This window comes from Ciconia boyciana, chromosome 11 (assembly GCF_034638445.1).
Source record: "Ciconia boyciana chromosome 11, ASM3463844v1, whole genome shotgun sequence".
Lineage (NCBI taxonomy): Eukaryota > Metazoa > Chordata > Aves > Ciconiiformes > Ciconiidae > Ciconia > Ciconia boyciana.
In genome coordinates, this window is record NC_132944.1 from 24741102 (window position 1) to 24763409 (window position 22308).

A 22308-nucleotide genomic window follows, 5' to 3' on the forward strand; every position below is an offset into this window, starting at 1 on the left:
ATGACTGACATCAGAACCTGAACCTGCTAGTTTAAAGGCTATGTTGAAACACATATCCAAAGTAAGATTGCAACCACTGTCTTTTAGCAATTTTTATGGAAAAATTATTCCAGCCTGTAAAGCTGTGTGAGCTATTAGACAATATATGTAACTGTTACACAAATAATTTCAAGCAAACTCAGTATTTGTAGAAAACGAGTCCATCAGGTCCTAGCAATTTGACTTAATATTCTGCATTCTGTAAAGAAACTGGATCAGATTTGTCAACCTCAGTCTGAGCCACAATAGTGATTCTCAGGACAGCAAGGAAGTCAGTTGCTCCAAAGACTTTGTTGTAGGTAGGATTAAAACTGTGTCTCCTAATTACTACAATTGTGATTATGTCAAATCAATATGTTTGCCAGTATTAAAAGAATGCAGATTTAAAAATAACTATCATACTGTAAAACTCCTGTGCATCTCCATTGTGGGATGGAAAGAAATTGAATAAAACACAAATTACAGAAACAAAACTATCAATAACAAGAGGAGATACAGTTCATAAGTTTGTTATGTTTTATTAGAGTCTACATTAAAAGTATTATAAATAAATACTCAATATTATCATCATACTGTTCTAAGCTTACACTATGATCCATTATAAAGCTTGTAAAATACTTTGATTAATTTCTTCACACTTGAATTTAAAATTCATTTTTAATCTGGTTTACCTGACATTTGAAGAAGAAAACCTATGCTGCAACAAGAACAGTCACACCCAAAGACATGTCAGTGGAAATCTAAACGGATTAAGGACTATGCTTTAGGAAGGTAGAGCACTGCAGCACCAGTCTATTTCAGACATGCACTTAAAACAGCAGAATTGCATGCACGAGTGTCTACATGCTAAAGATGTATATGCCTTTGTTATAGAAAACGCATACAATAATGTGCTTTCAAAAGCTAACACAACAAATGCAGTATTGGCACAAAAGAAAGTTCAACTGCAAATCAGAACATGTTTTACCATGTTTATTGGAAGAATGGCCAAAGCAACTAAGTCTGCTTTTCTTCTTTTCTTCCATTAAGTCAGCCAATGTAACCCCTTCGTGTTAAGTACATGTAATCCCAGCATTTACACAGTAGATGGCAGCAGTTGCAACGCAAAAAATAAAAATGTGTCCATATATACAACACAATGTTAGGCAAAACCAATTGAAATTACCAGTAGCATAACTAATCAGAGCTAAATCCCTCACTTCTCACTAATTTTGCATTTTGAGCTAAATTTGAAATGCTTTGAAGTCGACATTCTAGTAGTTAAAAGGTATTCTAGTATTCAGCAGCACTGAATACCTGCCCACTATCAGCAACAGAGATGTACAAATACAGGGGGTTCATATATAAATGACTTGACTTAATGACTTCTCTGGTTACAAATTTTAAAATGCTGGGGTTGCAGGAACCTAAACTACATTTTGAAAGGATTATGTAAGAAGCTATTAATCACTGATTTACCTGCCTTTGAAATATGTACCTTTTCATGCCATAGAGAGAAGAGATCTTACGTATCCTAAACCCAGAGCTCTTCCACATCATTGAAGAGCATTACAGTGATCTTCCATCACCATAAATCAGCAGCAATCTTGATCATCCAGAGGTTTAGGTATTCAAAATAGGGACATAGCTGCCTAGAAGCCTGCAAATGATTATTCTGCCTATCTTGGGACCCAGCCCTACCTTATGCTTCAAAGACATTTCTAGAAACACATCACCAGTATATTTGGACTAAATTTATTTCCTAAGCTTACTACTCAAGATTATTAACCTGGTGATAACTAGCTAAATTTCACCTGACTCCCAAGCAGGTAGCTCATTATCGTAACTATACTCCTAACCCAAAAGCTTCCCATGGAGTAACTGGATAGATAGCTTGTGCTGTCTCTCATCATACATCCCCATGCAATGTGATATGCAGCAGAGCATGTCTTGAACACAAGGAGGTGGAGCAATTTAGCAACACTTCCTCCTTTCCACCCTGTTGCAGCTGATATTAAAAATGAAATTCCGAGCCACACATTTAAGCACATGTGCACAAATGCAGAGGAGTGCTAGGAGATAGCCTATTAGCTGGGAATTTCCACTCAAAATACATATGCATGCCTGAAATTAAATTCTTGGGAATTGCTTTAAAGTTCTTTTAATTACTTTCCTTCTCCTACTTTTACTCTGCAAGTCTCCTCCAACTCTTAACTTACCCTAAAATTATGTCTAAGTTAACAGTTTAGAGCCAAAAGCTCTCTCAAACTCAACAACTACACAAATAAGTATTTTTGATTTATGAAAGACCTGTATGACCTAGACGCTGTTTAAGGAATGCTGGAGCAAATGGTTCTTTTGCAGCATGTTAGCAAACATCCAGTTTGAACAGGATGCAAAAAGTTCCTGGGATTTCACCTGTAGACTTGCAAACCAAGTCCATCAGCACCATAGCTGACACCATGGTTGTCCAACACTGTGCAAATTGGGCATCACCTACAATTCTGCATGGCAGTCTTGTACAAAGTGTATTTACTCCACAAAATGTGCAATCTTTTACTTCTCAGTCTTAGGACTTATACTGGTACTCAAACCCACAGTTTATGTATTCCTTCCACACAACTTTAGTAGCAACAACCAAGTATAATGAACTCTGGCTTTTTTGCTCTGCTCTAGACAAAAACTCTTTGTGCTACAGATTTTCATATAGACATAAATTATTCCTTTCTGGGTGGCACTGGCAGCAACATCAACCCACAAGCTGCTTTCCAGCCTCTCATAAAATCGTCTTGCTCTCTTCCAGTCAGTAACACAGATTCACACCCTGCTTTTATTGCAAACTAAAGGACTAATAAAATTCTGAAACTCAAAAATATAAAGCTTTTTTAAAACTTAACTACATGCAATACAGAGATAAGTTTAAAAACAGATACCTCAATATCAAACCAGGTAATTTTCACTATGTTCCTACTTCTGAAAAGTACTATGGTTTAAAAGAACAGTTCACAATAAATTAGCAGCACCAGAAGAAAAAGAACAGTAATAATGTATTATTTCAATACAGAAAATAATATTCTGAGTTGCCTTTGACAAACCACTTGTAGATGCATTTTCTTATATATACTCAATGGTATCTAAATGAATAAATATCATGACTTTCCAGAGCATCAGATGAATAATAAGGTGCTATTTAGCATTAGTATGTATATTGAAACTTGGACTTCAGTCTTACATTTAGTATTAAATCATAAACAACATCCCGAATCCATGTTCTCATTTACGTACAGCACTAAAAGTTCTCATGAAAATTTTAACCACTACTATGTAAACATGGCTAAGATGCTAAAATAACCTCTACTAAATTATGGCATTAAAATACTGCTGTTACTCCAAATTTCTGACATAGAGAAATCGATTATAACTTTTACAGTTGTTGCAATAACATGAAACTAACTTGTTCCTTTATGTTAGAATTTGGGTCAGAAGCACTAGAGGGCCACTACGGCATAGATTACCTTCCCCATAATACACTATACACTACTGTCAAATAAATACATTGTAAGTGATAATTATATTTCTTGGTGTCAAGCAAAAATCCCACAAGATTTCATTTATTTCACACTCAGTTAATACGTCTAGTAAAAAAGATTTTATATAGTTTTCTTGAATATCAGAAAGAAAGATCCAGAATGTCATTTCCCTACTTCAAAATTCAAAAAAACCCTAACTATTAGCACAAGGTTATTTCAGGACTGCAGTTTTGGCCATAATTTTAAAGCTTTTTTTATTATTATTATTTCTATTGCGTGCACCTACAGGTAAACACATATTCTTCTTGACTAAGGATTTATGATGATACTTAGTGGCACACAGCTTGTATACACTAACTTTTTGCAGAACACAAATAAAGCAAAGTTTTTAAGTCTCAGTAGTGATTGAGTGCAGACAGCGATTTGTACATGGACAGCTCAGAGCAGAATTTTGTTGTAAGATTCTGAATTATCTTCCACGACCAATTACCAATATATTAACGGACATGATTGCTCTGCTAACGAACACTTCTGCAAACTAGAAATCAGAAAGCGACATCAGATAGGCTGCATTCACCCCAGTGTAAAACCCTTAAAAGCAATCAAACTGTCCCACGCAGAAGTAGTACAGAGTAAAGAACACGTACTGTTCCGCTTGCCTTCTTCATCGACCTCTTCATCATTCTCAGGGTCAATGTCTTCTGCCTGTGTAATCCAGTCTAAATAGCCCTTCAGATCTTCTTCAAGCTGCTGTTTTTCACGTAGTTTCTGAAAGTCCCCTCGGGCCTTGGCTTTTTCTCTTTCCTTGGAAAATTCTCTACCAAATTCAGATAAAGCAGAAAAAAATACCAATTGTTAAACTCCCAGGCATTTTGACCTAGGTCTTGACATTGCAGAATAACATACTGACATAGAAAATTAACTGAATAAACTACACCAAAGATTTGAGAGCTTCTTTGAAAACAAGAGAGCGGTGCAAAGAAGTCATGACAAATCCCTATCGTATTACATCAAAACTTTGGGAGCTTTTATGATTTAATTGAAAATTAAGCAGTATTTTTGACTCTTCCCATATCGGAAGAGTGTGTGTGTGTGTGTGTGTCCCCCATTTAGTTATGTGTTCTTCCATGGAGATTTTAAAATCAGTTTTATCTAATGGCTACAAAGAGAAATTGACTTGCAGTAATGAAGTAATTTCAGAGAGATGAGTATAAGTTTCAGTGAAAAGGAAATTCTGGCAGCCAGTTCTAAAACCCTTCCTCTTCCAGCCACGGTTTATTGGCCATGTCCAAACACACTTATTTCAGTGCATGGTTCACAGAATTCCACTAATGAGCTCTCTCTTAATTACATCATGCACAGGCACCTGTGCTATTTGAGATCTGGTTGTTTCGCCCTTTTGCTCTCTGTAACAGAACCTAGAAATCCTGTTCTCGCAGATCAGAAATGCATCCTTTTATATAAATTGAATCCTCTGTCTTATTGTCCCAGTCTCAAGATAATGTATTTGACTGTCTGTCTAGTTTAGCTTCGTGATTTGGGTTGATCCCTAAATTATCATGGAATGATAATTAAAATAATTAAGTCATGCTCTTTGAGAAGGAGGTTGGATAAAATGGACTACTGAGGTCTCTTCCAACCTGAATTACCTCATGAACCTATGGTTCCCTTAATGATATATGACTCAAGAGAATTATCAATTAAATTCTTGCATCACGACATTTCATATGCCAATATTATTACAACATTTGGTATGATACACAGCTCCAACCACATAACTCCCTTCACTAGAAGGATCATTTTCCCATTTATCTGAGTACCAATATGTATGATTAGGGGTAGGCAAGCAACTTTTGAACTGTACTGTAACTATGTAACAAGTCAGTATTTAAAATTAAGCTTTTTCTAAACTGTTAATCTTAAAACAGGGCTGAAATTAAACCTAAAAAATGGCTATAGCAATTTCATTTATTATGAATTTGCAACCCCTTTATTTGTTGTGAGCTTTCACTTGAAATTAGTCCCTAATACATACACTCTCAAGGGGAAATTTATTAAAGCACTCAATAATACCCTTTTTCAAGTGGAAAAATATTAGGAAATTAGTGTAAGATTTGCAAAATACTTTAACAAGGTGAATGCAGTTATCAGTACAGCGTTGCCCTGCTAACAAGATATAGCAGAATAACAGAAAGGCTCTTAATTTTTCAACATAATATTTCAGTTCGGTGACAGACATTACTTATTTGGAATTGCAAAGATATAGTCTCTCCAGGTTTTTTTTATTTTTATTGTTTTATTTGCAGTCTTCAAACACATCTTCTAAACGCTAAATTTCTGCTTTGACATTAGTAAATTTAAGAGTTAAGCTCTTTACATGCAACCATACAGATTTTGTATTTTTTTTTAATGTTATGTTGCAGAAGCTAAAAAGCTTTCTGTTGCAAAAACTAAGAGGCAGGCACTACACCTTTTATAGCTGAGGACTTAATTCGACAAAAATTTGCTTTGGCATGTGTAGATCATCCTGTTCCATCTGATGGCACTGTAATGAAGCTGAAGAATGCCAGTGCTTGCTTTGCATTTGCTATCCTTCACCTAGCATCCAAGGACGAGGTCCTTCAAAAGGCCATCTCTTCAGAAAAATGCTCATGAAAGAGAGAGTGCTCAACAGAACTCTCTGAGGGATAATTGCTTTTTAAAAAAACAAAACAAACCAAAAAGATTTCATTATTTTGGCAGAAGATGTCACAAGCCTGTAAGAATTTGTTTGGTTTATGGAATGCTGGGTTTAAGCTTCTCTCAGAGAGAGTATCAAAGAGACCATGCTTTACATCTGATTGAGGCAATGTGCTCGTGACTCTCATTCCATAGGCAGTATCTTTGAAAAAAGAGCTATCATGGCATAGTATGAAATCAGAAGTAACAAGCCTTGCTAGCGTTTACTAAGCATTGATGTTTTGTCCAGTTAAGTCCTTCGGGTGTTTTTCGTTAGGGTGAAGAATATATGATCTATGCGGGTAAAGTAAAATGAAAGCTGCTGTTGTTAAATGATTTTTCACTTCACTCCATATAAAAATGAAACAGTTGGCAAGGCTGATACTTTCAACAGCACTTCATCCATGACTGAACTACCTTTTGACTTTGGCTTTATATTAAAATGGCTGCACACAGACAATTAAGGCCATTTTCTATATAGACAGCTAACTATGAACTTTCCCTTTAATACAGCACAGAAGTCAGACATTGTCTTGTTAAATGCTGCTGCAATTTATCAGTAGGGGGAGATGCAGTGGTGCTTAATTTCCATGATATTTAAAACTTTTATTTTTAAAACCTGACTGTAAGGAAGTGTAACATCTGAGAAGACTGCATTTTCTTTAGGAGAGGGAGGTATCTGGCTCTATGGTATTTTTTTCTATTACAGTCACAATGAAGTGACATCCCTCAGACACACATACGTACATACTCCTTTTACTGAAATACCATGAATAAGAAAGTGGAATTAAATGGAATTGCAATGTAATGAGCTTCCTGGTAGCAGAGAACAGCATCTTTTTCCAAGAAACAATAATTTATTTGAAAAAGATGATGGCGGTGAGATGAGGGAGAGATGTTGGCTCTTTAAAGCTTCTGACAAGGACATCTAGACGCCAAGTTATTTGAATATTTAGACAAATATATAGAGAGACATTGGCTGATCTCCTGGAAGGAGACTAAGACAGCTGCTTGTGCAGCATTTCATGGCTATGGAGAGCACAGACTGGGTCTAGGGCAGGAAGAAAAAGCTTTTGGCTATGTAGGCAGGATAGGTCCTGACGTGGTTAGGCTAATGGCCTGAACCGGCCTCCCTGTCATCAACCCGGTACTCAGTCCAGAAGCCTATGAAGTTGACAGGCTTAGGAAGTGCCATATTAATTGTGGTAAGTGGACTTAAGCTCTGTAAATACTTGGTTTCACAACTGCACCTGCAGCAGAAAGGAGACATTACTTGCAAAATAAAGCATTATATGAAGACTCGCCTACATAATCTAACTTATTTTTAGTGATAACTAAGCTACTATATAAAATGCAAGTTTTATTTCTATTGCCCAAAAATTCCTTGTCTCCTTGCAGAAAGATGATCTCAATTCTCTGTTTAGGCACACCACCATAATCATCAATGGTTGTTGGGGCAGAAGCATATAAAATGCAGGTTTTGAGTTCACGCTTCGATAATCTGGGGCAATCATTTTCATGCCAGATTTTTCTTTCTTCAACAGAGTGAAATAACTCCTGCTGGTATGCATCAGGTGGGAATGGCTTGATGCAACAGTGTGGAAGTGGCAGCAGGGAGTACCTACTGGGACTCAATTACAGCTCTCTGGTTCTTACACCTTAATTTGAGGCAGGGTCATATTAACCAAAAATCCTAAGACTACAGTTTTCTTAAATGTGAGTATCTGCTATACTCTCCCTTCTCTCTGTAATTCATGGACATAACAACTAAGGAGACACCTATACTGGCTTCCTATCAGCTGAAAGTTCTTCCATGATAAAGGCTAGACAGTCATAAGGGGGCTTGTGCAGCAACATGAGTGTTGCTGTATTTCCTGTGCATTGCTAGGCATTGATGATAGGAAATAAACAGTTGCCTTCGATGTCTAAGCATAAACCAGGACACTAATTCTTCGTTGGTCATATTACTGCCCTTTTGTGCCACTGCAAACGCAGTGAGAGAGAGAATTAATCTGCTGCAATATACAACTTACTGCACACAGGGTCTGGTACATGGAAAGTGTTATGCTAATGCTATATGCAGAACTGTCACCCAGACATCCTAGACTCTGGTTTATTCACAGAGAACAGTCACATAACAACAAAAATGTACTCACAGGAGTACAGTGTTGGGCACCAGACTCGCAGAAGAGGTTTCATGCAGTGGTAACCATACCAACCAACAAATTAGCAGAATGAAATCAGAGAACTCAAACTGCTTAAACTGTACAGATAGCATGGACAATGGCTCACAGCTGGGTGTAATGTATAACAGATGTAGAGAGACATAGAAAAGGTTAAGTAACATCGCATCTTTAATTACTGGAGATTTGTATACATCATTGTTACCCCTTCTTTTAGAAATAATAAAAACTCATAGGCCGAACACTGTAGAATTATTTCTGCAGCACAAAAAAATTCTAGCAGGAATTTTCCTTGAGCAAGGAGCACTGGGTTCTGGTAATACCAGTTCAAATTGGTATTACCTACCCATAGTTATCTCTATATAGTTCGTTAGCAATTGACAAAATGTATATTCAATGGCTCCAGCACAACCTCTGGTACACACCAGAGGGCCTGTATAGCATTATTGTGCCAGAGTGCACATGAATGCAATGGGATCATCTGTGGGAACAGCAAGATAGGGAACAATTTGATAGAGCAACAAAACTGAGATCTGATGTTTCAAACTGTTGTTATATCTGCATATTAAGACATGCTCATTCTGTCCTGAGTAGACACCTGTTTGGCTCAGGACACACTGGACTACTTAGAGGAAGAACTGGCAGTACTGAGGGTAGGGCCATACCCCAGAGCGTATTCACGCCACCATCGTGATGTGCACCGTCAACACAGTTTTTGAAACTCATGTGGTTTGTTACCTGTCAGGAGCTCATCAGAAGCATCTCACAGGACTAATCCCCAAGAAGCCTTCGTGTGATAAGTTCAAACAGGACTGAAATAACATCAGTTCCCTTCAAGCTCTCATTCGAGAGTACTGAACTACTCCCATTGACTTTAGTGGTCTCTGTCTACAGCAGTTGGTTAGAGTTACTGCTGTATACAGCTGAAAGTATTTGCTGATTATTTATTGTTAGTATATTCAATTAATCTAGCAAGGATAATATTTCCTTGTTTTGTATCTATTTGTGTTTGAGTTTTATTTTTACCAGCCACACAGCAGTCAAAAGAACCTGCTTTAGCTTATAACCTGCTGAGATCTAGAGCTGAAGTCCCTCTCCTCTTTTTGAATGTATATTGTGTTTATCTATGTGAGGGAGTTAAATTTTTATCCATAACATTATTTTTTTTTACTAAGCCTTCCCTCTGCTGTGAAAAGGAACACTGTCAAAACCAGTTCACTTCCCTTTTGCTGACAGACTATGGATGACAGTTCATTGCCGTTTTCTATTTGGTGCATTATTATTCAAATGCCTTTTTCTACGATTTTTCCATAGATACTGTAGATAACAGTCCTTAGGTGGATAAGCTTATCTGTGCCAACATATTTTATATGACATTAATTGACAGATATTGCCGTGAGATTAGCAAAGATGAGTACGTACCCTTAGCTTTTAGAATCATTATGTACATACATTGCAAATAATACTGTGGGAAAGAAATGGAAAAAATTAATATTCTCTTAGTAACCTGCAAGACTTGCATGTAGGAGGATGTATGTAAGGACATGTCAAAGCTTATGCTTTGGTGTCCTTTAGCAAGGCAATAAATTCAACTTACAGAGATTTACTAAAGTGTGTTTGAAAGGTCTTATTTGTTCCCATGGCTACCCAAAGAAATATTAACGCCTTGAGCAGAAAATGCCATCAGTGGAAACCGTCCCCTAATGATAAGGAGTATCTTGAGGAATAGATTATAATGCATTAAAAGCCATGCCTCTTGATAAATAAGTTATGAAGTTTTATAATTTATTATTTTCTCTGTTCATAGTAAAACAGTTTAATGCATGCTGAATTACTAGCATATTTATTTTAACTTTCAAGACACTTTTAAAGGTACTTTCAGGGTGGATGAGTATCTCTCAACTCCCTTACATTTTGAAGTTTTAGCTTTATTTGTTAACTTTCTGATAACCTTAACTTTATAATTTCTAACTTAACTTTCTAATTTCAGCTCACTGTCTCTTGCACCAATAGTCATGATATGCTCTGGTCTTTCATCCTGGAATATTTGGAGGAGGCCTGTCCTCAGCTCCCAATTTCTGTGCCTAGTACTTCGTGACTTTGGAGAACACAGGTCCAGTTTATGCCTGTTACGCACACTGTATGTAACCAAAGCTACATGTAAAAGCAGGCTCCTGAAGCAGTCCACAACCCTTCACAGAGCTAGAATTGCTGGGCAGCTCCTCAGTGGCAATTTCTGTGCCATTCCATCACATGTGAAGTTGCCCCAAAGATGCACTGCCTAATCCTTTCATCATAACCAGAGGAATTTTTACAAAGGAAAAAAAGGTGCTCTGTCTTACAGACTGAGCCCACTCCCCGCTGCTGGCTCAAAAGACATAGCAATCAAAATAGAGTGTGACCATGACAATCACCCTGCGATTTCTAGGAGCTAAAACAATTATTCGGAGCCATATACAGCTTTAAATTTGTAATGTGAATGAGCAAAATGCAGACAAGCCCAAGACAATGAAAATGCAAAGACATCTGAATACATCTATGACAGCTTTCCAGAGCTGCAAGCATTTTGCTCTGTATTTCCAAATATTGAAAGAATTAAAAAATGCAGTCTTCTTGTGAAAGATCAGCTGACAGTTCCAGGTGTCCAGCTAGAGTCCTAAGAAATTCACTGTGCTGAAAGAAATTACCAACATGCACATGTTTTGAACCACACTTCCAAACACATTTCTGGAGCTGGATCTAGAGCCAGTTTTTTCTAATATGTTTAGGGAGGACCTGTTTGTCAAGTCTGTTCTCAGGCCAGAGTTACAGCCTTCTTCAGAGCCCTCTGTTGACGTTGGACCAAGAGCCATCACTAGATGGCTAGATGGCCCTTTCCTAGAGCCACATCTATAGTTTGCTGTAGAGCCATTTCTAGAGTACTTTCCAGAAGTAGATCTTAGGCCAATTTTAGAGCCCCTTTCCAGAGTGGGACTAGAGCCATTTCTTGAGGTCTTTTCCAGAGCTGGGTCTAAGGTTCAACTGCCCAGCCATTTATTGGAGATGGATTTAAAGCATGTTCTGGAGCCCTTTCCCATAGCCCTCTTTCTGGAGCTCTTTGTAGAGGCCTTTACTAGAGCTGCTCTAGAGGTGTTTATCTCACAATCCCTTTTCCTGTAGAGTCCTGCAAACTCAAATAGCTTTTCAATTGAGAATTCACTTTGAGAATGTGAATAATACCAGTGTCTAATACAGAGTAAAAAATAGAGTATTTTGAAAAAGCTGAATTACCTCAAGCCTATGAATTCTCTCCATCCTTGTTATTCAAGGGAATATTTAGAAAAAGAAATCTCCACAGTCAGCTTCCATGCAGAAATTAAAATATTTACCACATGCAGATTCCACACACACATTATTTTATTAACCTACACATATGCTATTAAAAATATGAACTCTATTTTTAAGAATGTCACCTTCAGCAGAAAAAACTGATATGGATCACCAGGAAACACTCACCTTCAGAAATGGCTAGACGTAAAACAAAAGATCTCCCAAATCATCATTCTCATCCATTTGTATTGTATCTAAATACATCAAACATGCAGTGCACAAGAGGCATTACAGAAATACAAACGGGCAGATGGTCACAGAGTAACAAAGGAGCGCAAAGAGAATGAATGTTTTAAAACCACAAACAGATAAAAACAGCAGATTTAAATGTACACAGCATAACTTGATATTACAGGACGTAACACTTTCATACAGAAAAGGTGTGTTAGGCATTCAGATTCCACTTTCAAAATCTGTATGCAAAGCCATGCTTTTCAAGTAAGTTGGCCTAATTTTTACATCTTGAAGTTTGATTGGTTTAGTAAAATTTAACTCTCTTTGTAGATTTATTATAAACCAAGTTTCATGCTATGGTTTGAAGAGCATAAAACGTAAAAGCTAATAACTCTTAAATAAAAAACAAAGAATGCATGTGTTACATATTGAATGCCTGGCTCAGAATGAAAAATATTAGCTTTCTACTAAGGAATACAAACACATCTATAGGATTTTAGTAGTACATCATTTTTACCCACTGAATTTATGCAAGTAGGTCTAAATAGAAAATATGTGAAAAATATTTATTATTTATATACAGATGGCATTTAGTGATCAGAACAAATCAGTGTAACAGTATTCCACACTGGCCCTTGTCAGAGTTTCAAACAAGTATGCCAGGACATTTCCTTCACGTATGTGCCAAACATTAGTTTGGTATGATAGGTATCTTTTAGGAATACTCTCTTTTCCTTTCTCCTTCCGCTCTCAATGTCAATCATTGGTGATATTCATACACCACATGTCTCAGTTCACTAGTAGCATTTTCTTCAGCATAGAAAACAAAAAACTGGAGTGTTAGGAAGGCCCTTTCACATCTTTAGGGCAAACATGGATTCAAACAATTCTTCAAGCACCCTGAGCACTCAAGTGACACTGCAGTTAGGTAACACTATGGCAGAAAATAAATTTAGGAATGAACAAATTTATGAATTTAAGGAGAGTTCACATCACACTTGGCACTGCCTTCTCTGTTCGCTGGAAATCGAAGGCAAGCCGGCAAGGGTTCTGAAGAGCATTAGAGCTCTACGGATGAAGCAATACCTAGAAATCAGTGGTGATTTCTTGTCTGCAGAATGGAACCCAAGGACAAGGGCACACCTCTTCCCCTGTATTGTAGCAGCAGCTAAATAACAACTCCATATTCCAACAAATATCATATATATCATAATGTTGCAAACCTTATAAAGCATTTTAAATTTATTAAATCAAATGTAAAGCTTAGCTGTGAGGGTCTCTCAGTTTCCAAGGCTTCAGTAGAAGAAATGAACATGTGCAACAAAATACCAAGTCTGACATTACTTTCCCCACAACGTATTTTTAAAAACATAAAAATCTGAAAACAATAACAATTCGAGTTATGCAAGGGAAAAGAGGAATATTTAGTTAACTGTTACCACAGGACACCTTCATACAACAGGAAGAAGACTAATTGCTGCTTATGACCTTCTTAAGGGCCAGGGAAAGGAACTGCGAAAACCTAATCTTCTACTGACTTCAGTGGGAAGTCTAGTCACACAGCAACGTTAGGTAACAGTACAAAAGAAGAAATAAATTACACAACTACCCTCATTTATCTGTCCTCCTCTTTCTTATTTTTTTTGTCCAGCGTGGCTGTGACATGAAAGCTAGGCCCTTAGTTGTGCAACAATTGACGCATTTGTCCCTGAACAAAACAAAGCCAATATGACTGTATAAATCAGACTTTACAGGGTAGGTCTTGGAAGGAAGAGATTAAATGTAAAAATCAGCGATGTGTTTTTAGCACTATCTCTTTCCTTTTAAGCATCTGCTTTGTAAAGTGATTCTGACAGTAAGGTAAAACTAAGCTTTCCCTAGTTTCCTGTGTGCAACAGTAATCTAACACAGATAAACAACTTAGGATTTTAAAAAACACATTGTAAAACTACTCATCAGATAAAAATGCTCTTGTAACATAGTTATCATATCATCAACGGGAAGTTTTGTTTGATTGCCTGATTTCCAGGAATATAATAATGCAATATAATTCCTTTCAAATCTAATGTATAAAATGGCAAAGCCATGAATAGGGCTGCGCACACAATCAGCAGTCTGATGACACCATCAACTACAGTGTCAGGCTGCTTTCTATGCAAGAGAATTTTTTCTGTTGGCTAACAAAGATGGCACAGCTTGCCTAAGATTGCCAGAACAGTATCATTTCTTCTATAACTAAAAGCTAACACATACAATTATAATAGTTTTCTTTTAGTATTCAAATGCTAGCAGGATCTTTTATTTATTTATCAGAAAATATCTTCACCATAAACTGGAGTTTCCCAAGCTCAAGTGTGTTAGAAACCAGGAAATGGCAAAGGAAGTGGAGTTGTAACCTCAGTAAGGGGCTCTGTAAGAAGAAAACCTTGCAAACTTTTGCCATAAACTACAGTTTTAAATCACATTATACAGCTACAACTGACACCAGTTCTTGGCTGGAGTCTGGAGTACACAAACCAACAAAAACCTGTGACAACCTCCCACTGACAAGTATATTAAATTGATACTTGATTATTGATAAATATATCAGCTTGCTGGTGCAGGTTGTCACAGCAGTACACAGTACATAGCTCTACAATACAGGAAGCACTAAACACTTTGTGTCAAGGTAAGCTAGTCATACTCTTTCTGTAAGTCAGATCTTGAAGCACCCATTAAAAATATTTTGCAATGTGACTGGTAAACACAAATAACATTTCAATTACTTTATGGATATTTGAACAAAAGCAGAAGTTGGGCTTTCAGAAAAGGACACTGTTCTATAACTATAGGGGAGAATATTTGTACAGGTGCACCACCCATCTCTGTGCAAAATAACGTTTCTCCCTGCTGGAACATTATAGAACAAGGAGATTAGTGCCTCATTTAATGAATATTTTTGGCAAGCATGGTGAACGTGATGTCAGACAGATACAGGCACTAGAATCACACAGTTCAGTCAAAAGAGCAAACACTGGTAGGATGACATAAGAATCTCAACTGCATGCAAAAAGCCATCACTGAGAAGCTTGAGTAAATGCAGAGGCCATCTTACAAGTAGCAGCAGCATACACAATGTTAACTCAACTGCTTACCCACTAAGTACACCAAGAACCAGGTTAAGTACGAAAAATGAGCCAAGGATGATAAGACTAACAAAATAGATCCATGGCCATTCACATCCTATTGCATCATTTACCTGTAAAATGTAAGGAAATAAGTTACGATTCAGTCATTCATTAAACAGCAGAGTCCTTTTTGCAGCTGCCAGATCACGTAGGTTTCAACACTGAAAGTTTATGGCTTATTCAGTTCTTAAAAAAAAAAAACAAACCCAAAATCAATGAAGATTTGTTTAATTTCTTTACTTACCCAAATTATGTTGTACATGTGATGCCTTAGAAGATGAATTAAAATAACATTTAAATAAGTGCAGGAGAATTATTAGTCCTTTTTATAATTTTTCCACAAGCATGGACATGAACAATATATACTGGTACGTCTAAACTCTGATTTTGGTATTTGTATGTTATTTATATGATAGCTACAGAAAACTGTTTCTGTTCTAATTAGAGGAGGAAGAAATAGAAGTTTATTGAAAGATGTCATCACAACTGAATTCTCACCTGTATAAGATAACCTCTGTGTTCATGGCAACTGAATTCAGGACTCTGCCTTCATGATGAAAAAGGTGTATGCTTACCCGCTCAATACACCAAGAACAAGATTTAGTACGAAAAATGACCCAAAGATGACGAGACTGACAAAATACACCCATGGCAATTCAAATCCCATAGCATCATTCATCTGCAAGAAATAAGATGATCTTATAGAGTAGATCACTATAATAATAGCAATGAAGAGTCAGAGAAAAAGAGAATTTAATCATTCAGGTGAGAGAGCATTCTATGCATTCTTTCAGTATTCAAAGAACAATAATACAAGAAAGAAGGCACTGGCCACATTCACTTTGCACTTCTAATACATACTCTGAAACAAAATACTGAGTGAACCTAGCATTCAGATCAAAAATATTATCAAATGTAAATGCAGCACTGCAACAGTTCTGTTCTTTAATACCTAGAACATGAATTAAATTTCAGATCTCACTAATTAAAATTATGCTTATAAAGTATATTGAAATATCAGGATTTTTAGTTCATATATATCCTAGCTACATAAATTATCCTTTGAGAAAATAAACAGTAATATGTATTCTCAACAGTACAAGCAGTATTATTTTTTCTGTAACATGGAATTTCAATATTTTTTTCCTGGAATACTACAGTTGGATGCAGTCAGACATTTTAAATTAATTAAAAAATAAATGAGAATGAATTTGTGTAAAAACATGAACACAATTTTAGGAAAATGAAAAATTGAAATCAAATTTTAGAAACATAGTGGAAACATGGAAATATTCCAGAAACACTTGTGAACAAAAACTATATCAAGATCAAGGCTAAATGAAGTTTAAGAAGTTGTTGCTGATTTTTTTTTTTTTAAATAAGGTTGAAGTAACTGAGCTTTAAATACATTCTTTATAGACTCATACAAGCTCTTCTATAAAGACCTTTTCCACTGTCTATTCTTAGCGAGCTCATTATACTGATCAGAAGATGGACTTAAGGAACATACCCATGGAAATAGAAAAAGGCCTATTCAGAAAAAGATATATTGTAAAACACAGGGAAATTGTTTTTGTGTGTAGCATTCAGGTACAAAAAGACATTTTGATGAGTTACAAAAATAATTCTGACTTGGAAGTTGTTGGAAATGTCTCTTGTGGGAGAGGAATTATTCCGGCTTTTTTGTTTATACTGACAAGTTTGCATCAGATTCTTCTTAAGATCCTTTTTAGCCATGAAAATTCAGCAGACAATAAAAACTGCATGAGCATTTGAGACTGGATATGGTATTGTAGAACAATCTTTGGGCAAACCTTTTTCCTCTTCCGTGAAGGCTGTTGTGTTTGTTGTACCTGAAATTTGTGATTAGGCTTTGAGCTCTATTGATAGCCAAGTTTGACTCCTGTCCTTAATGTCTCTGTTGGAATAGACATATTAAACAAGGGAACAAACATTTTTCAAACTGTACTACTTACTGTATTTTTTCCTCTACCTTTTTAAAATGTATCATAATGTCAGTTTCTGCAAGGTGGCCCTACGGACGGTTAGATATAAGCACACGCATTAAGTCTTTGCAGGTTAAGGCCCATAGCCACTTTTCTTCAATGGTGATCTGTAATAATGCCACTTCATACTAACTAAAGTAAACAAACTTCCTAAGTAACCAAAGAAGATTATTTTACACAACTTCTTCATGCATCCTTTAAAATGATCTCTCTATGTATCATCTTTTAAAATGCTTTAGTAATTGAACTGAGGTACTGAAAAGTAACTTAAAATTACTTAGACTTGCTAGGAAAAACTGAAAAATATATATTTGCTTTAGATTTTTTTCCTTTTAATGTCAATAAAACTATATTTTGGAGAAATTAAAATGGAGAAGTGTTATAGCCATTCAGAAAGGCTGGGATCATTACCTTAAATTAAAGATCCCAAGTTTCCATAGTTCAGTTCTGCAACAGCATATTCGTACGGAAAATAAAGTCTTTCATAATGCTGACCATTATACTGAACTACTTAGTCTCCTGTGCAATACTTTTATCAATACTTAGCACATCAGGTGCCCATGCTAAGGAGATCAATTGTGGTTTTTGGTTTTCTTTTATCACCCATGCCCATTCCCTCAGAGCAAGTCTCCTACATTTGAGAAGTCTTAACAATGAAGACACTCAGGTACTTAGTGTTATTAACCTGTGTTATATAGTATATAACCTGTAGTAATATAGTAATATAGTATATAACCTATAGTATATAGTTATATAACCTGTATAATAGTGTTATAACCCTATTAACCAGACTGAATTTCTGCTTTGTCCCAGTGTATGTTGCCCCTTGCTTCTTCTTTCAATTGTAGGCATCTGGCCTTAAAGTTTAGGAATAAAATTTACTCAATGGTTTTTTAAAATGCATACTCATAATTATTTTATTACTTTAGAATTGAGTTTGCTTCATAGAAATGATTCATATGATACAGGCAAAGTGTTTTTCTAACAAGAGCTGATAAGAGTGAACATTTTGATTAAATTTCAAATACCTATGAATGCATTTTGCATCTAACTGAACTATACCATTAGCAAACAGTTGTTTGCAAGTCACCAGAGTTCAGAGTGAAGGCATAAATTCATCTGGTGTTGATGCCAACATTTTCCTACTATAAATCTTTTTGAAAAAACTGAAAGATTAGTATTTGCAATTTTTACTTTAAGAAAAAAGAGCTCTGGGAATCACTGCAATCCAACTTGATACACTCTTTTTGCTCATAAAGAGAACATATTCAAGAAGCCAGGCATTGCGCTAACTTAGTAACCCAGGAGCAAAGCTGAAATTTCCATGGTTGGTCATAAAGGCTCTATTAGCACAGGCAACTGTAATTTGCATTTCCTTCATTCACTTTATAGTGTGTAACATATGAAAAAACATTTCTCCTCATTTATGCAGTTTGATTTTAAGCCCGATGTTTTAGGCTAATCTATCTAGGACTAATGCCCTGTGATGTAAAAATTGGAAACTGCAGCTAAACAGTGCTACAAAAACTGTTTTGATTTGGGCAGATGCTGAACAAATTCAAAAGCATTCCTAACTCAGGAACCCTTAATCTAGTAGAACACCTTGGCACTAATCTAAGACTGAATCCCTAAAAGCAACAGCCTAAAACTGCGTCTACTCAAGAATTTTACCATTTAATTCTAGAAACAATTAAACTCTATTAAAGTAATGCATTGTAATTTCCATTCATGAAGTAATATTTCTGATTGAATTAATACCAGAGATGAAAGTATAAAAAGAAGTCCTTTCCTTTTGGAAAACTTTGCTGCTCATTTCATGCATGTCAAGTGGCATTTTCCATATCTTTCAGTTAAAGAGAGATTAAAGGAGTCAATTTGCCTTCTGATCAAAAATTGAGGCAGAGCTTGGTTAATATATGAGCACAAGAAAATCTCCATCCTCAGAAATAAGGTATTTTGAGTTGAAAGGATTAATACTGACTTCTCACCCAAAGTGCAGAATAAGGAGTTACAAAGACACAAATTCCAGATACGTTGGAAGTTGCAACTAAGAAACATAAACAATAAAAACCCCTGAATTATGCTAAAGTAATACCAGGAAATCTAGGAGATATCTCAAATCCTCAGCAAAAAGTCTTGCAAGACTCCCACCCTCTGTGGCTCAGGGATGCCCTATACCAAAGGAGGTGTCATATTTAATGGCTCTCAATGGAGTTGTCCCATCTCTTTTTGATTCCATTAAGCTTTTAGCATCCATAACACCTACTGCAAAGAGACCCCCAAGTACCATCCTTCTTGCCCTTCTTTGTACCTTTTTCCAGATCTAGTCTTACTGTTTGGATTTCAGTTCTAATTAGTTTGTCCATCACGTCAACCAGAGGACAGATGAGACTATGGATGATATGAAGGACAAAGTACTTTTCATATTACATAATTCTGTTTCACCATAACAGTAGACCTGTACTACTCAGTTAGATAAGTGTTTAAAAATGCTTATTCTCCAGAGATGCCACTTTTGACTACGCTCTGGCATTTTCACTCTTTTCATACAGATGTTAAATTAGATTTGTATGTTTAAACAGCTTTGAAAAGAATTTTGAACTGAACTCTGAAGCTCTTCCTGTCCCTTTCATGAGTGACACAGTAACTAACAGTTCAAAAGCCCTTATAAAAGGTCCCATTTGTTGATGCTACCAGATCTGGAGACAAGTTACTCTATGCAAGTTAAATTGGTGGAGAATAATTAATTTTCATTGTATATTTGGCTCTTTACATTTACATGTCTATGTTTGTGAGTATATGTCTGCAAAGTCTTGAAGAATTATCTTGAGCTGATAGGACAAACTTGGTACAGTCTGAAACTGCTTCATCCAGCATTTGGAGTGAATTATCTTGTTAGTTGACTCCAACTACAGCACAGCTATCATTGCAATGCAGTATAGATCATCAGAGACCAAGACTCTGAAGTGAAACAGGGAGGAAGTCAAATTTACAGCAGACATAACCATTAGTATTACACAGCAGCAAGACGGCACACTCCAATCTAAAACACCAATCAGGAATCATTGCAATGCCTCATTTATCCCTATCTGTGGTAACTGAGTAAAATCCCCATATGTCATTGAATGCAGATCAAGATCTTACTTTTCTGTACACCTGGTACTGGTTTACTGAAAATTGTTGCAAGCTCTTTGTATGTATCAATATAAGCTCTAACTGGGGATAATGATCAAGCAATGCAGTAACAAATGATAATTTGTTACAAACAATAACAAATGCTAATTCTGCATTTGTACTATTACAGACATAATGAGCTGATGCATGAACCTATTCTGAATTATTTTTCACAAAGTTTCAAACTCACGTAATTTCTTAAGTTTCTTAGCTCCCTTAGTTTCAATTTTACCTTCCTCCTTTTATAACTTTCCAATAGACACATAACTGGTGGGTTTATTTATTGCTACCTTTAATCTACCTAATCATCTTAAAAATTATTAAGACTGACAAACTCAGTCTCTTGACAGGTGTAAAAATCCTTCAGGAATCAGTATTTTGTGAAATGGGACTAATCCTGCACTCTTCGAAGCATACAACGTAGGTTCACAAAACTTCAGATCACAGGCTACTTATTCTACTCATTTTAGAGCATACCAGACAGCTTTTCAAAGCCTTCTAGCTTCAAAAGTTCTGTTCTGTGATATTCTAGGCTGAAGTGGAGTTAACTTAAAGTTGACTCAAAATAGGCTGTGCTTGAAGCATAGCAGCCTCCAGGCTGGTTTGTAAAAGCATGCAATTTTATCTTCAGTCTTCTCTGGGTTCTAGAGTTAAAGCACGGATTTCCCTGACATTCTCCTGGTTGGCCAGACTCAACTTTGTTGTACTGCCAACACAGAAATGAGCCAAGAGATATGCTGGTGGGATGTGAACTCAGAGACCACTGCTTTGTTAAGCATTTCAGCTCAGCAACAGCTGGAAAATCAGAATTTCATGGCTCAGGCATTAAGACAGGCTAAAGAGAAATATATCCCTTGGAGAACTGAAAAATTGCTACAGTACCTAGAGAGCCTCGTAATTACTTAATCACCACTAAATTTGGCCCCCATCTTCTGTACATAAACTGTGGTATAAAGTTGCATATAGGACACATATAAGTGACCGTCTCAAATTAAACCTCAACTTGTAAGACACTGCTTCAGTTTTATTAATTTTCTTTGATCTATCTGAACAGACCTCAATTTCTACCTTCTGTTATTTTTATCCATCGTTAGATAATGAAGTGCATAATTTAGGTAGTCAAATAAAGCATTTATTCTTCAAAGCTGATTGCTTATAATTTTTTTTTTTCTAATGTTGATTAGAAATAAGTTTAGATGCAGGTCTTAATTTGTTTTCCATTCAGATAGCATTAGATGCAAACTAAAGTATTTTAGCTAATTAGTGTTGGTGGCATTTCATTAATCAGCTTACTGTCTTTAACCGGGGGAGGGGTGGAGGTGTCAAATAACTGGTTCAAGGAAAGCCTAGCTGTCAAATGTGACTGCTAAGAAATTATTTTCTCTTTTTCAGGTAGCTATCCCAGGTTGAATCTGCAGAGCAGACAGACACTACCATAACAAAATTAAGAGTACTGCCTCTACAAAGTAGTAACCCAGAGAAGGTTTTCTGTTGGATTGTGGGAGGACTCTACCAGGTTTAACAAACTCTATATTCCAGGTATAACAAAATGGAAGTGTTTGATTCATTCATTGGTTGCAGCATGTTAATTTAGGATTAACAATTTGTTAGTGTTTCTACCTATTTATCTATATTGCCCAAACTAATTTCACATAAGAAATTTATAAAATCTATGTACTGATTTGGTTTATTAAATCTAAGGGCTCAAACAACTATTGAAATGAATTAACTAATGTGATGAACAGTGTGTTTATTTTTAAATATTAAAATGCACAGAGTAATAGTATCCACTTTGGTGATATGTACTAAATACCTTTTTTCTTTTCATATCTGCTATGCCACCTATATATGTACCATACAACACTATATAATAATTGGATGTATTTAACATTTCCCATATGCTGGATACAAAAAAATGCAAGCATAATAGCATGTACTATTCGGATTGATGATGTAAAATTGTTCCCTT

At 36.0% G+C, this 22308-nt stretch overlaps 1 protein-coding gene across 1 annotated transcript in view; it reads right to left on the bottom strand.

Moving 5' to 3' along the window:
- Positions 1-22308, bottom strand: part of CACNA1D (calcium voltage-gated channel subunit alpha1 D) — a 192838-nt gene that overhangs the window by 90420 nt on the left and 80110 nt on the right. The window contains exons 8-9 of the mRNA XM_072875921.1: positions 15127-15230; positions 4196-4365 (exon numbers count right to left, since the gene is read on the bottom strand). Of these exons, the coding sequence (XP_072732022.1) occupies positions 4196-4365; positions 15127-15230 (274 nt within the window). The remainder of the gene's footprint in view (positions 1-4195; positions 4366-15126; positions 15231-22308) is intronic.